This window comes from Esox lucius, chromosome 11 (genome assembly GCF_011004845.1).
Source record: "Esox lucius isolate fEsoLuc1 chromosome 11, fEsoLuc1.pri, whole genome shotgun sequence".
Lineage (NCBI taxonomy): Eukaryota > Metazoa > Chordata > Actinopteri > Esociformes > Esocidae > Esox > Esox lucius.
Window position 1 is genome coordinate 50,702,018 of NC_047579.1, and position 13,160 is coordinate 50,715,177.

Genomic DNA, 13,160 nt, shown 5'->3' on the forward strand with positions numbered 1-13,160 from the left:
CTGTTTTGTCAGAATATTTGATCAAGTGATTAAATATTTAATTGTCTAACTGGCATATCATTTAATTTTGTATTTTTATGTTACGCCATTTATTTCATGCTTTTGGACTACATTAATTGACTTCCACTTATGTCTGTTGTGATCTTTTGGACCTATACTTGTAATTTATGTTATTGAATCAACTTTTAGGATAAGGGTTAAAATTAGACCTCAGATAATAAATTCCAAGACATGTGACACTTATATTCCTCCCAACAGTGTTTTAAGTCTGTAACCAGGTCATTACTCTAGAATTAAAAATGTGCTTGTTCCAGGCACCCCTGGAAAAAATAAATCTCTAAACAGATGTTGACCTGACCTCTACATGATGCAAATTTAAACTTACCACCTTTTTGCAACAGGCTTTAGAAAATTCCACACTTCCAGTTACTAATTTCAACTTTCTAGAACATTGCTGTTAAATTGAACAGCGGAAGGAAGGAGAAACCATTACAATGATTATGAAAACTGGTCAGATCTACAAACCAGGACCCACAGGTCTCAGCAAAGGACCTTCAGAACAGTTTAGCTGACACAGAAATATTTTCTCACAGGTCCACTGCACAATGTACCTTACCAATGGCGAACATCAGTGGGCGTAACTTAATATTCAGGAACCCCCATATTAAGTAACGCCCCCGACTTGCGGTCTGCAGATTAACCTTATTGGACAGTCGGGGCTTCTCAAATGATGGGCTTGGCTGCGTGTGTTCTTAAGCTTGATGTGACGCCGGCACTGACTATGACCGACACAGCCAATCATGCGTTTGGAAACGTGAGTATAAATGTGACGTCATTTCCACTTTTCGTTCTCTGTTAAATTCCGTTGTGCAGTTTCCTACACGAGGTTGTTTTCTCGGTGAGTTTTAAATTCCAGTTTTCATATTTTAACCAGTCAAAAATGTCGATGAGACACGATAAATCATAGTACATATGTGACGCATTTTTTTTGGTTTACATTTAGTCAATATTTGGATTCTAAATGTGAAGACTTTTATGTTGACTTACAAGCTAATAATGCTAGCCTTCAACAGCCACGCGCTTGACATGCTCTTTCGCGCGTGTCCTGAAAGATTCCTGAGCCGTGTCATTTTAGGGAATGGTGCGCCTGGGCATGAACTCTACATAATGTACGAGTCTGGAAGACATTGAAGTGTTTCCTTCACCACTGAGTGTTTGTTTGATTCTTATGACTATGTCAACTTCTTATGCAGGGAAAGTGGTCACGATGTCCGGAAATCTAGATGTCCTTCAAATGAAGGAAGAGGATGTGTTGAAATTCCTGGCTGCTGGAACCCACTTAGGAGGAACCAATATGGACTTCCAGATGGAACACTATACCTACAAGAGAAAGAGTGATGGTGGGTGGCTGGTATTTCTGGAGACTGTGAAACGAAACTTCCGGTTGTAGAGGAAAGTGACACTGTTTGCTGTTCTGGCGCACAATGCCTGGTTAAATTCTCACCCTTGGAGAGAATTTTCCTATCACATGGACCAATAGGTCCTTCAGTTAAAAGGTATATCTCCCTCATATACAGTGAAATGTTGCAGGATGGTTAATGACTGCGCAGCCCAGTCTTTGAAACTTTCAGAAATATCAAGTTAAAATACATGGTTGTTTTAACTTAATCTCCCTGTCCCCACATAGTGTGTGGAATTGACAGGGAAAAGATTGTGTAAATAAATGCATGAACACCTGTTGTCCCCCCCCCCCCTGTACATTTGTGCTGGGTTGGTCATTTAAGTAGTAGTAGAGTAAATTTCAGTGTTCAAGTGGCATTGTCTAACTACCTCAACACTTGCTTCAGTTAACTCTTCCATTTCTGTACTTGCTGTGGAGTTGTTGTGACCAGGAAAGGCATATTTGTGAATTGGACATTATGAAATTGGTAGGGGAGAGGTGTAAATGAAAATGCACATCCTGTTAGAGGCTTTTTCTTTACAAGTCAGATAATGTTGTGTATACAAGGTGTCTTGTGTGCTCTGGTCTGTGGTCTAAAGTGATATGAACACCTTTTTGTAATGATTCTCCTGTTTAAAGTGTTTTTGGTCATTTGGGCTAAGCTGTGTTCTAACTACTGTGTGCTCAGGGGTGTTCATCATCAACCTTAAGAAGACCTGGGAGAAACTGCTGCTGGCAGCTCGTGCCATTGTGGCCATCGAGAACCCAGCCGACGTATGTGTCATTTCCTCCAGGAACACAGGCCAGGTACAGCTCCGACCGGCATCATGGTGGACACGGTGAATAATCAACCCAACCTTATACTTTGCCGTTTGTTCACCAGCCTGTATGACGTGTTATTTAAAGCCGGGCACTGATTGGTGTGCCGGAGCTGGAAGTGTGCTGGGCTTTTGCTAGCTTCACTAGGACTGCTGCCCCATAACTGGAGGTTGACAGTGTCCTGAGCCAAATTTCTGTGTGTTTTTGTCACATGCCTGCATATTCCAATGGCAGTTACACCTGCTGGCTGTTGCTCTCTGACGGTTCATAATCCGTTCTGCAGAGGGCCGTGCTGAAGTTCGCCTCGGCCACTGGAGCCACCACCTTCCACGGTCGTTTCACCCCTGGAACCTTCACCAATCAGATCCAGGCCGCCTTCAGGGAACCCCGGCTTCTCCTCGTGACAGACCCCCGTGCCGACCACCAGCCTTTGACCGAGGCGTCCTACGTCAACATCCCCACCATCGCCCTGTGCAACACGGACTCTCCTCTGAGATACGTGGACATCGCCATCCCCTGCAACAACAAGGTTGGACGGCTTTGCCCTCTTGCATCTTAACACTTGTGACGTACTCTTGGTGTTACGCACGCCGTTAGAGCCCGGTGCAGTCCTGTCAGTGCGGTGCTGGGTGTAGGATGTGTGCTACAGAAACGCAGTGCCATTTTCCTCCCTTTGCTCTGGCTGTGGGTCCGAAGGGGGAATTGGGTATAGGCATTGCTACATGTGTGTGTATACTACAGGTGTTTGTGTCTTACTGGTTTTGTGGTTGTGGTTAGGTCATGGTCTGATCTGTGCTCTAGGGTCACCATTCGGTGGGTCTGATGTGGTGGATGCTGGCCAGGGAGGTGCTGCGAATGAGGGGCACAATATCCAGGGAACACCCCTGGGAGGTCATGCCTGATCTCTACTTCTACAGGGACCCTGAAGAGGTGAACAAAGACAGCCGCTGAGGCGCACTGTGCTTTTTGTTTTCCAGTAACAACGGAAATGAATGTAGATACTTCAGTTTGCCTTGGTTAGTCTGACAGTGTTTTCCCCTGGCAGATTGAGAAGGAGGAGCAGGCTGCCGCTGAGAAGGCTGTTGGGAAAGAGGAGTTCCAGGGAGAGTGGACCGCCCCAGCTGCGGAGTTCACCCAGCCTGAGGTGGCTGACTGGTCTGAAGGAGTGCCTGTGCCCTCTGTTCCCATCCAGCAGTTCTCTGCAGGTAAGGACAATGAAGACATGGGTTTCAAAATTGGGTTGGACTTTTGGAGTTTGTAAGTCACTCAGTACTTTAGGAACTGGCATTGTCATTTTGGGTAATTGGGTGATCCCCTTTACTTTCAGCTGCTGCTCCCACCAAACCAGCCGCTGCTGCTCCTGAGGGTTTTACTGGTGAGTGTTGGGAGCATTAACGGTGCTGTGTGGGACTTGAGTCAAATCACTTTCATACCGTAGTTGTTAATGAAATTACGAGGTAAATGGGGAGTTTTGATGACAAGGAGGGCAATCATGTCTTCGTTCAGAATAACGGTTCACTTTTTGGGACTTGTTTTGACTTGACAGCAACCTTTACAACCAGTGGCCAAAAAAATCCTGGAATTCATATTTTATCAGCCACCTATAGTGACATGAGATTATTGGGTGTGTGTATTGGCACTACTGTGGTGTTTTCTTTTGCAGAGGATTGGAGTGCCCAGCCAGCTACTGAGGATTGGTCTGCTGCCCCCACTGCCCAGGCCTCTGAATGGGGTGGTGCAACTGCTGATTGGTCCTAAGCAAAACTGACCTGTTTGGTAGTACAATAAAAAAAAAAATTGTCAAACTGGTCTGTGACTGAAATGTATCTACACTACTTCAGAGGAGTCCCTGTAGACAGGAATAGTATATGAATGCGACTGACTTGTATCTTTACATTTCTGTTCTGTTTATCCCAAATATATACCTAACCTGAGTGCTAGCAACACACCCAGCTCAACTTGAGAGGCAGTGATGGCCATTCGAGGCTTCATTACTGTTCTTCCAGCAGCAGGATAGTATGCTAGCACGCTAACTCCGATTTTCTTTTTCACAATAAGCCGTCATTGAAATATTTAAGGCAATATAGTTAATCTAGTCTATCAATCTAGTAAAATTTGTTTAATGTCCGTTCCAATGTGGTTCTTGTTCTTTTCTACAGAGTAGATTGTTAACCATATTGCCTTGTACATTTCAATGATCGCTTTTATTGTGATAAAGAAAATGAGTGCTGCCAGCATAATATCCTGCCGCTAAAATAACGCTAACGAAGCCTCGTTTGTCCAGCACTAATGAGAGGCATGCAAGTGTTAGAAAACGATCAACAATGTTAAATATTTCGGTACGTGTTGATATTTTTTTTAACATTTAGTTTTTTTTGTGCCTCTGTGCTCCAGTAGAGGTCAGTGTGCCTTTTTAAAATGCCAGAAATCCAGGCCGTCGGAGGTGTAAGGAAGGAAAGCAAGTAATTGGAACGTTGCGTGGCAACCGGGGCGTCAATGTTTGTCAACATGCTCGTTTCTCGCTCGCGGTTTAGCCGATTGTTACGAAGGACATTTATCTGATCGGTGTTAGCTTTCCTGAGGATTACTAACGCCATGGTAAGTTCACCAATGTTACCGAATGCAGCTACGTGCTTGGTAAACCTTGCCAATGCTTCTGTAGCTGAGTGTTTGTTGATTTTCGCCAGATTCTGTCTAGAGTAAAGCCAGCAAATGTTCATGGGGAGGTCCCAGTCAAGAAGACCAACGGGAAAAAGTCCCCGCTTGTGGAGGACTTCCTAAACCACAGAGACTACCTCGGTGCCATTACGTTGCTGGAGGTAAAAGTCCGTTGGCCAGTTACCGGAAAACCACCGGCTTTTGCAGAACATTAAAAACCTACATCCTTATTGAAAATGCGGCTTTTGGGTGTAAACACTGAAATCAAGACACATTTTTTTTTGCCTTTTATATATTATCTTGCGACAAACATTATTTGAAAATGCCCCATGCAACTACTGTGGATGTATACTATTTTGTTTACATAGAATCGCTATCGTATCTCAGCCATGAAATTCACATTTTGAAAGGGGAGGGTTTTGGTCACTAACAAAACTCAAGTGGATACATGAACGTATTGGATTTGAGCGTTTGGTGTAGCTTTAGTTAATGAGCATTCAGGTCGCCATAGAGATGCGTTATACATTTAAACGTGAATTTCTCCACTTTGCTCTAGTAAAATTGCTATGTGGTTTAGGGTAACATGTAACTCTCACAAAAACCACAAAATGTCACCATTCTTTTTCTCAACACCTCCTCTGGCTCCCACAAGTCTTAATCAACTAGGCTACAAATGTCCTCTGTCATCATAAAACAAAGGCATTATCTTCTAATGGGATACAATTCCTAACCCTAAACTACCCTACACATAGACGACCTTAACTCCAATCAAGTAGAATTGTAAATTTATTATGGAAATTAAGCCTGTAATTTAGCTTTAAGTGTGCCAGCATCCACGTCTGCATAATGATCATTATATATATTTAAATGTTAATTTCTCCGAAGTCATACAGTGAAATGTCTCTATCTGTGATGTGTATATAGAGATCTGACTGAACACAAATCAAGTGAAAATACACTTTCAGCCGATTGAGAAAGACCCACGTTAGATCGCTTTCAGAGCGCTCCCACGAATATAATTGTATTTCCGCGCACACAATTTTTACGAGCGGCTCGTTTGACGAATATTTTCAACAGTCGGCTAGGTTGACCGCAGTACATTTGGTGTCCCTCTTTGGCACGAAAGCGCTATTTTTGCAACCAGAGGCAGAAATCGCATAAACTAAGGTAATTTGGCCGTCAATTGAAGTGATTCTGATTACCTCAAAATAAAACAACTTGTTCATAAAGGACTTGGGTCTTCTGGCCATCCCATGACTGAGCTGACCGAGCAGCACTCGGTCAGCTCAGTCATGTCTCTAATATACTTTTCAAGACAAGCTACAGATTTCAAAACAAGGAAAATATCAACCATTACCATTATCTGTTATGATTTACCAACAAAACTAAAACCAAACCATTCAGAAACACATATCTCCAATGACAGTAACTTTAGCTAAGTCAGATTTTCTAGTTTGGACGGGGAGCATTGATTCAGTGGATACTGGATGGTATGGGTAGTGAATTAAGGTATTAATCTAGAAAAAATTTGCATGGTCATGTCCTGCACTAAAATTATTGATATAAAATCACACTTAGAAGCTAAAAAAAAAAATTGAGTAGAAATTAAATCCTTATATTGACTGTGTGGCCACACACAACTCCAATGTCATCCTTAAGTTGGCGGATGACACAACCATCCTGGGTCTCATCTCCAAAAATGGTGAGACAGAGAGGTGACCTGGCTACATGGTGCCAAGAAAAAAGACTACAAGACTAAGGAGATGCTCGTGGACTCCAGTCTGTATTGCCAGTCAAAATGGATCTTATAGACAAAATGTCCAAACATTGCATTCCACAGATTTCACCCCTTATCAAAAATCAAGAATGGTGGTTGTAGTGTGATGTTTTGTGAATGCTTTGCTGCATAAGGATCTGGAAGCCTACCATCCTTAAAGAAACCATAGCTATATTTTGCTATGTATCAGGGAATTGTAAATGAGAATATCAGGCTAGTCACCCGTGAGCTAAAACTGAAGCGCATCTGTACCTTGCCATAAGACAATAAGCAATGTGAGAGACCACAGCTAAAGGAAGCATTTCAGCAATCATTGCAGCTAAAACTGTTACAATGAGTTAACTTTTTCCCCAAGGGGGCATAGTCTCATGCAGAACTTTGTTTTTTAAATTAATGAACTGTGTATAAATATGTACTATTTGTTCACTCAGGTTACCGTTGATTTGGTTTGGTTAAGTATCTGGCAACATTTAATGTCAAAATACACAAAAACATTTATGCTAAAATAAAATACCTTGTTGACATTGTTGGTCACAGGGTAAAACATTTGTGTTATTTGTTCATCATGGTTTTCATAATATACATAATTGTAGGTTTCGGTGAGAAGTTAATTGCAAAAATAGAAAAATAAAACCAGTGTTCATTGTTTTCCACATAACATCAATCTACTCATTACGTTATGTATCAATTACTGTAATTTGAGTATTTGCTGATTCTTTTAGTGTGTTTTAATTTGCTCAGTTTCAGCGCAGTGTTGGTGAGCAAGTGGGTGGTGACGATCTGTGGGTACCCTATTGTGCTTTTCACCTTGGTGACTACAAGAAAGCCATGGAGGTTTGACAAAACTATCAGTTTCGTTATATTGGTTTGTGCAAATGTTTTCGATTGTGTGGAACATGCATTGATTCCAACAGTATGTGTCCATACTTTCCTAAGGGGTACAAAGCCATGACAAAGAAACCAGACTGCCATCCTGATGTGTGGGTCTACCTAGCCTGTACCCTCTTCTTCCTGGGCTTGTACAAAGAAGCAGAGGAGGCTTCTCTTAAGGGTACCGCATCTACCTTCTTTGCCTTTGTCAAGGAAACGAAGTGATATGTAGTAGTCAATGGTATATTTTATTCCCCTGGCCTCACATGCTCACTGTCTCTGTCAGCCCCTAAATGCCAGCTGCAAAACCGACTGCTGTTCCACTTGGCTCACAAGGTCAGTTTTGTTATTTTGGTAACTTATTCAGTTAAATAATGAATATGGGCTTAGGGTGCAGACTCTCAGCTTTAATTTGAGGATATTCACATCCAAATTGGAGGAAGGGTTTATGAATTACAGCTCTTTAATATATAGCCCCCTCTTTTTCAAGGGAACAAAAGTAATTGGACAATTGACCCAAAAGCTGTTTCATGGACAGGTGTGGGCTATACATTCATTATGTCTTCATCAATTAAGCAGGTCTGGAGTTGATTCCAGATGTGGCATTCGCATTTGGAAGCTGTTGCTGTGAATCCACAACATGCGGTCAAAGGAGCTCTCAATGCAAGTGAAACAGTTTATTCTTAGGCTGCAAAAAAAATCCATCAGAGAGATGGCAGGAACATGGATTAGAGAGTGGCCCAATCAACATTTTGCTACATTCGGAGATAAAAAGAATGCACTGCTGAGCTCTGCAACACAAAAAGGCCTGGACCTCCATGAAAGACAACAGTGGTGGATGATCATAGGATCCTTTACATGATAAAGAAAAACCCTTTCACAATATCCAGACAAGTGAAGAACACACTCCAGGAGGCATACCATAAATAGAAGACTTCTTGAGAGCAAATACAGAGGGTTCACCAAAAGGTGCAAACCATTCATAAGCCTCAAGAATAGAAAGGCCAGAGTAGACTTAGCCAAAAAAGAAATTTAAAAGCCAGCCCAGTTGTGGTACAGCATTATTTGGACAGATTATTTAACTATGATCAATTTGTACCAGAATGATGTGAAGAAAACAGTATGGAGAAGGCTTGGAATGGATCAAGATCCAAAGCATATCACATCATCTGTAAAACATGGTGGAGGCATTGTAATGGCATGGGCATGCATGGCTTCCAATGGCACTGGGTCACTAGTGTTTATTGATGATGTGACAGAAGACAGAAGCAGCCAGATGAAATCTGTGTATAGGGATATATTGTCTGCTCAGATTCAGCCAAATTCAGTGAAGTTGATTGGACGACGCTTCACTTTACAGATGGATAATGACCCAAAACGTACTGAGAAAGCAACCCAGGAGTTTTTTAAGGCAAAGAAGTGGATTAATCTGCAATGGCTGAGTCAATCTTTTGATCTCAACCTGATCAAGCATGCATTTCACTTGCTGAAGACAAAACTTAAGGCAGAAAGTCCCATGAACAAACAACAACTGAAGACTGCTGCAGTAAGTAAGTAGGCCTGGGAGAGCATCACAAAGGAGGAAACCCTGGGTTTGGTGAGGTCCATGCGTTCCAGACTTCAAGCAGTCATTGCCTGCAAAGGATTCTCAACAAAGTATTAAAAATGAAAATGTTATTTATGATTGTGTTAATGATTACAGTTATGATTACATTTGAGCCCCTATAATAAGGGGACTGTGTATGAAAATGGTTGCAATTCTTAAATGTTTCATATGATATTTTTGTTCAACCCCTTGAATTAAAGCAGAAAGTCTACACTTCATTTGCATCTCAGTTGTTTCATTTCAAACCCCATTGTGTTGGTGTATAGAGCCAGAATTATGAAAATTGTGTCAGTGTCCAAATATCTCCGGGCCTAACTGTATAACAGATTCTATTTTACTCGTAATTCTGACATCCCCCAAACCAGTTCAATGACGAGAAGCAGCTGATGAGTTTCCACCAGGAACTGGAGGATGTAACGGAGGACCAGCTCAGCCTGGCCTCGATCCACTACATGCGTTCCCACTACCAGGAGGCCATCGACATCTACAAACGCATCCTATTACAGAACAGGTGACAGCCCACAGAATACACCTCTGGCTACATTTCAGTACAGCATTACAGACTGAGAGGAGAGGGAGAGGGAGAGAGAGAGGGGAGCAGGGAGCAGGGAAATAGAAATGGCAGTATTCCTGTGTAGAGACTAGTGAGGAGGATAGTGACTGCCTCTGTAGGTGAGAGGCTGGGTGACAGTGGGATGTATTAAGGATTAGAAATGACATCCACATGGAGTCAGCCTGTGTATTCATTATAACAACTGTGAGGTGAGTGAGCTCATGTATTCATCCTGTCTGCAGAGATTTCCTAGCCCTGAATGTGTACGTGGCTCTGTGCTACTACAAGCTAGACTACTACGAGGTGTCCCAGGAGGTGCTGGCTGTTTACCTGCAGGATGTTCCAGACTCTGCTATTGCTCTTAACCTCAAGGCCTGCAACCACTTCAGGCTCTACAATGGGAAAGCAGCAGAAGTAATGCTCAAACTCAAAGAAAGCTTTGTACAAATACATTTGACCTTTGCCTATGCATGTTGCTTTGGGTTTATTCTTGTTTGTGAAGCAACTGAAATGAAATATTCCTTGCCTTAGGCTGAGCTGAAGAACCTGATAGATATCTCCTCCAGCTCGTTTGAGTTTGCCAAGGAGCTAATACGACACAACCTGGTGAGAAACACATGCTGAGTAGAATCCTTGGAAACAGGGAGGATGAACTGTTTTGAGTGTTAAAGATTGTGGGGACATTTCCATCAGATCTTTTTCTCTGTTGTTCAGGTAGTGTTTGGTGGTGGGGAGGGGGCCTTGCAAGTGCTTCCCCCACTGATCGATGTCATTCCTGAAGCTCGACTCAATCTGGTCATCTACTACCTCAGACAAGGTGGGCCTCCTTTTGTCAGGGACTAATGCAATGTCAGTGACAATAAGTGAAAATAACTAGGTGACTTGTTTTTCTGTTAACATAGATGATGTCCAGGAGTCCTACCAGCTCATCAAGGACTTAGAACCAACCACACCACAAGTTAGTCTACTCTTGTCCACCATTTTCAGATTTCTCCCTTTTTCATTTTTCAGTGCAGACAATTCTTTGTCTACTCTCCCTTAGGGTACAGTTGTCTAAACCTGGCTCTCACTTTTCCTCTTCTTAACTTCACTGGAATAGCTTAGTTTGCAGTGTAGTTCTGCACTGCAATAATGGAGCAGTTGCTTCTGGTAGGTATTTGTGCATTAACTTTCCCTCCTCTCTCCCTCTCTTTCTCTCAGGTTCAGAGCAGTGTTAGCCTTACAGTAAGTGTGTGTGTGGCCACTTGCTGTCCTTTGTCTCTCACCATGCCAGGGTTAGAGCAGTCTTAGTCCTAAGCTCGGTGGATTGTGCTATGTGATGTGCAGGTGTGCTCTAACATGCCCTGCCTCTTCATCAGGAGTACATCTTGAAAGGGGTGGTGAATGCTGCAGTCGGACAGGAGGTTGGGTCGGTGAGTACCAGAGATACTTGCAGCTACAATATTGGAATGTTTAATTATATAGTATGTGGAATATATCTGTAGTTCTCCCTTGAAAACTGCATGATCTGGTTTGTATGACATTAAGTTATTTCTTCCTTTTGCAGAGAGATCATCTGAAGATTGCACAGCAGTATTTCCAGCTGGTTGGTGGCTCAGCTAGTGAATGTGGTACATGCACCTCAGAAATATAATATAAAGATTTTTATTAAATGCATGTACTGCATTAAATCCAGGATAAATACATTTCCAGACTTGCGCTTTCTATAACAGTTAATTTCCTTGTGTCTTAGATACCATTCCTGGCAGACAGTGTATGGCCTCGTGTTTCTTCCTGCTCAGACAGTTTGAGGATGTGCTCATCTACCTCAACTCTGTCAAGGTAGGCCCAACATAGTGCCATGTCAGGTTTTTGTTCTGCTCATAGAATGATACTTCCAACTGTTATTCAATATCAGACTTGTTCTAAATACTCTGAACTCTTTTTGTTAACAGAGTTATTTCTTCAATGATGACACCTTCAACTTTAACTATGCACAGGCCAAAGCTAATGTTGAAAACTACAGGGAAGCAGAGGAGGTACAACCTTGATTTGAACTTCAAAGATTATCTGATATCATCTTGCAAACTATTTGGTGTGATATTTGTGTGCTTTCTCTGTCTTCCAGATCTTCCTGTTGATTCAGAATGACAAGATCAAGGCTGACTATGTATACCTCAGCTGGCTGGCACGTTGCTGTATGTTCTCTTTCTCACTGAACAAAGGAAACATTTCCTGGTATTATTCTCTGTAGATGTTCTGTTCTGGTCATTTAACCCTCTTGTCCTGTTAAAGATATCATGAACCAGAAGGCCCGTCTGGCTTGGGATCTCTACATAAAAATGGAGAATTCAGCAGAGTCATTCAGCCTCCTTCAGCTCATTGCCAACGACTGCTACAAGGTCGCTGTCCTTCAAGAATTACATTATCCCCAAACTACAATATCACCCAACGTCTCACGTTTTCTCTTGAATTAAAACAGAAGATTTTTCATTTTGACAGCATTTGTACCAGGTGTAAATGAATCTTTCTCCCATTATCAGATGGGCCAGTTCTACTACTCAGCAAAGGCATTTGATGCCTTAGAAAGATTGGACCCCAATCCTGAGTTCTGGGAAGGCAAAAGGGGAGCATGCGTCGGGATCTTTCAGCTCATATTGGCTGGCAGAGAACCCAGGTAGGTACCGTGTTTACTATAGAAAGCTGTTAAATTGATATAGTATCATGAATGTCATCACTTCTATTCACAGCTTATAGTTTTCAATAAAGTTCAATAAAAAATATTCTCAGTCATTTAATTTAATTAATTCTAGTTTTAACTGCCCTTTTCTTAAATGTACACGACTGGGCTCTAGTCATACACAATTAAGCATTGGGTAGTTACGAGTAGGAAATTAAATGACTGAGTCACATTTATGGCTACTCAGCTGAGTAACCCACACATTTAAGAGGCACGATGTTAGGTTAAAATGTGAGTGTTGTGTTTATGCTACAGAGAAACTTTAAATGAAGTTCTGCCCTTGTTGAGAAACACTGGGAACCCTCAGGTGGAATACATCATCAGGATTCTGAAGAAATGGGCCAAGGAAAACAGGGTTTCTCTGTGATGCCATTGTACCAAACTCAAGAACCCATAGCCTATAAAAGTTACAATTAAACATTTCTGCAATGTTTTTTTTAATGCAGTACCTCACTGCAATATTTTAAAAAAAATGTACATAGATTATTAAATGCAAAAATGCACCACTAATTTATGCCTGTTTATGCTCAGCTAAATTCTTTCTGCAGTAAGTAGTTGCATACATTTTTTATAGATACATTGTTAAATTCTGCCTTTTCCTTTGTATACATTTGCCTTTATGAATATATATTATACTACATCTGTTCTTATCGTCTCTGGCTTGACATCTTTTTAGTGCGCGCAAAGGGTTTCTTATGCATAAAAAAATATAAAACA

At 41.8% G+C, this 13,160-nt stretch overlaps 2 protein-coding genes across 3 annotated transcripts; both read left to right on the forward strand.

Moving 5' to 3' along the window:
• Nucleotides 1-817: 817 nt before the first annotated feature.
• LOC105028350 (40S ribosomal protein SA) lies at nt 818-4,065 on the forward strand. Its single transcript, XM_010901023.2, has 8 exons — nt 818-898; nt 1,254-1,400; nt 2,130-2,248; nt 2,544-2,789; nt 3,062-3,190; nt 3,306-3,465; nt 3,588-3,635; nt 3,924-4,065. The coding sequence occupies exons 2-8, from the start codon at nt 1,268-1,270 to the stop codon at nt 4,016-4,018; spliced, it is 930 nt and encodes a 309-aa protein (XP_010899325.1). The 5' UTR covers nt 818-898; nt 1,254-1,267; the 3' UTR covers nt 4,019-4,065.
• Nucleotides 4,066-4,744: 679 nt separating this feature from the next.
• LOC105028349 (intraflagellar transport protein 56) lies at nt 4,745-13,030 on the forward strand. Of its 2 annotated transcripts, XM_010901022.3 has the most exons (19): nt 4,745-4,858; nt 4,948-5,079; nt 7,437-7,529; nt 7,632-7,746; nt 7,852-7,901; nt 9,537-9,682; nt 9,967-10,138; nt 10,256-10,330; nt 10,439-10,541; nt 10,627-10,682; nt 10,925-10,948; nt 11,083-11,136; nt 11,271-11,334; nt 11,457-11,545; nt 11,659-11,742; nt 11,832-11,901; nt 11,999-12,105; nt 12,247-12,380; nt 12,699-13,030. In XM_010901022.3, the coding sequence occupies exons 1-19, from the start codon at nt 4,856-4,858 to the stop codon at nt 12,808-12,810; spliced, it is 1,683 nt and encodes a 560-aa protein (XP_010899324.2). In that variant the 5' UTR covers nt 4,745-4,855; the 3' UTR covers nt 12,811-13,030. The 2 variants fall into 2 exon arrangements, 1 of the variants encoding a protein (XP_010899324.2); XR_002197391.2 differs by lacking the exons at nt 12,247-12,380; nt 12,699-13,030 and having other exon boundaries at nt 11,271-11,309; nt 11,999-12,089.
• Nucleotides 13,031-13,160: the final 130 nt, after the last annotated feature.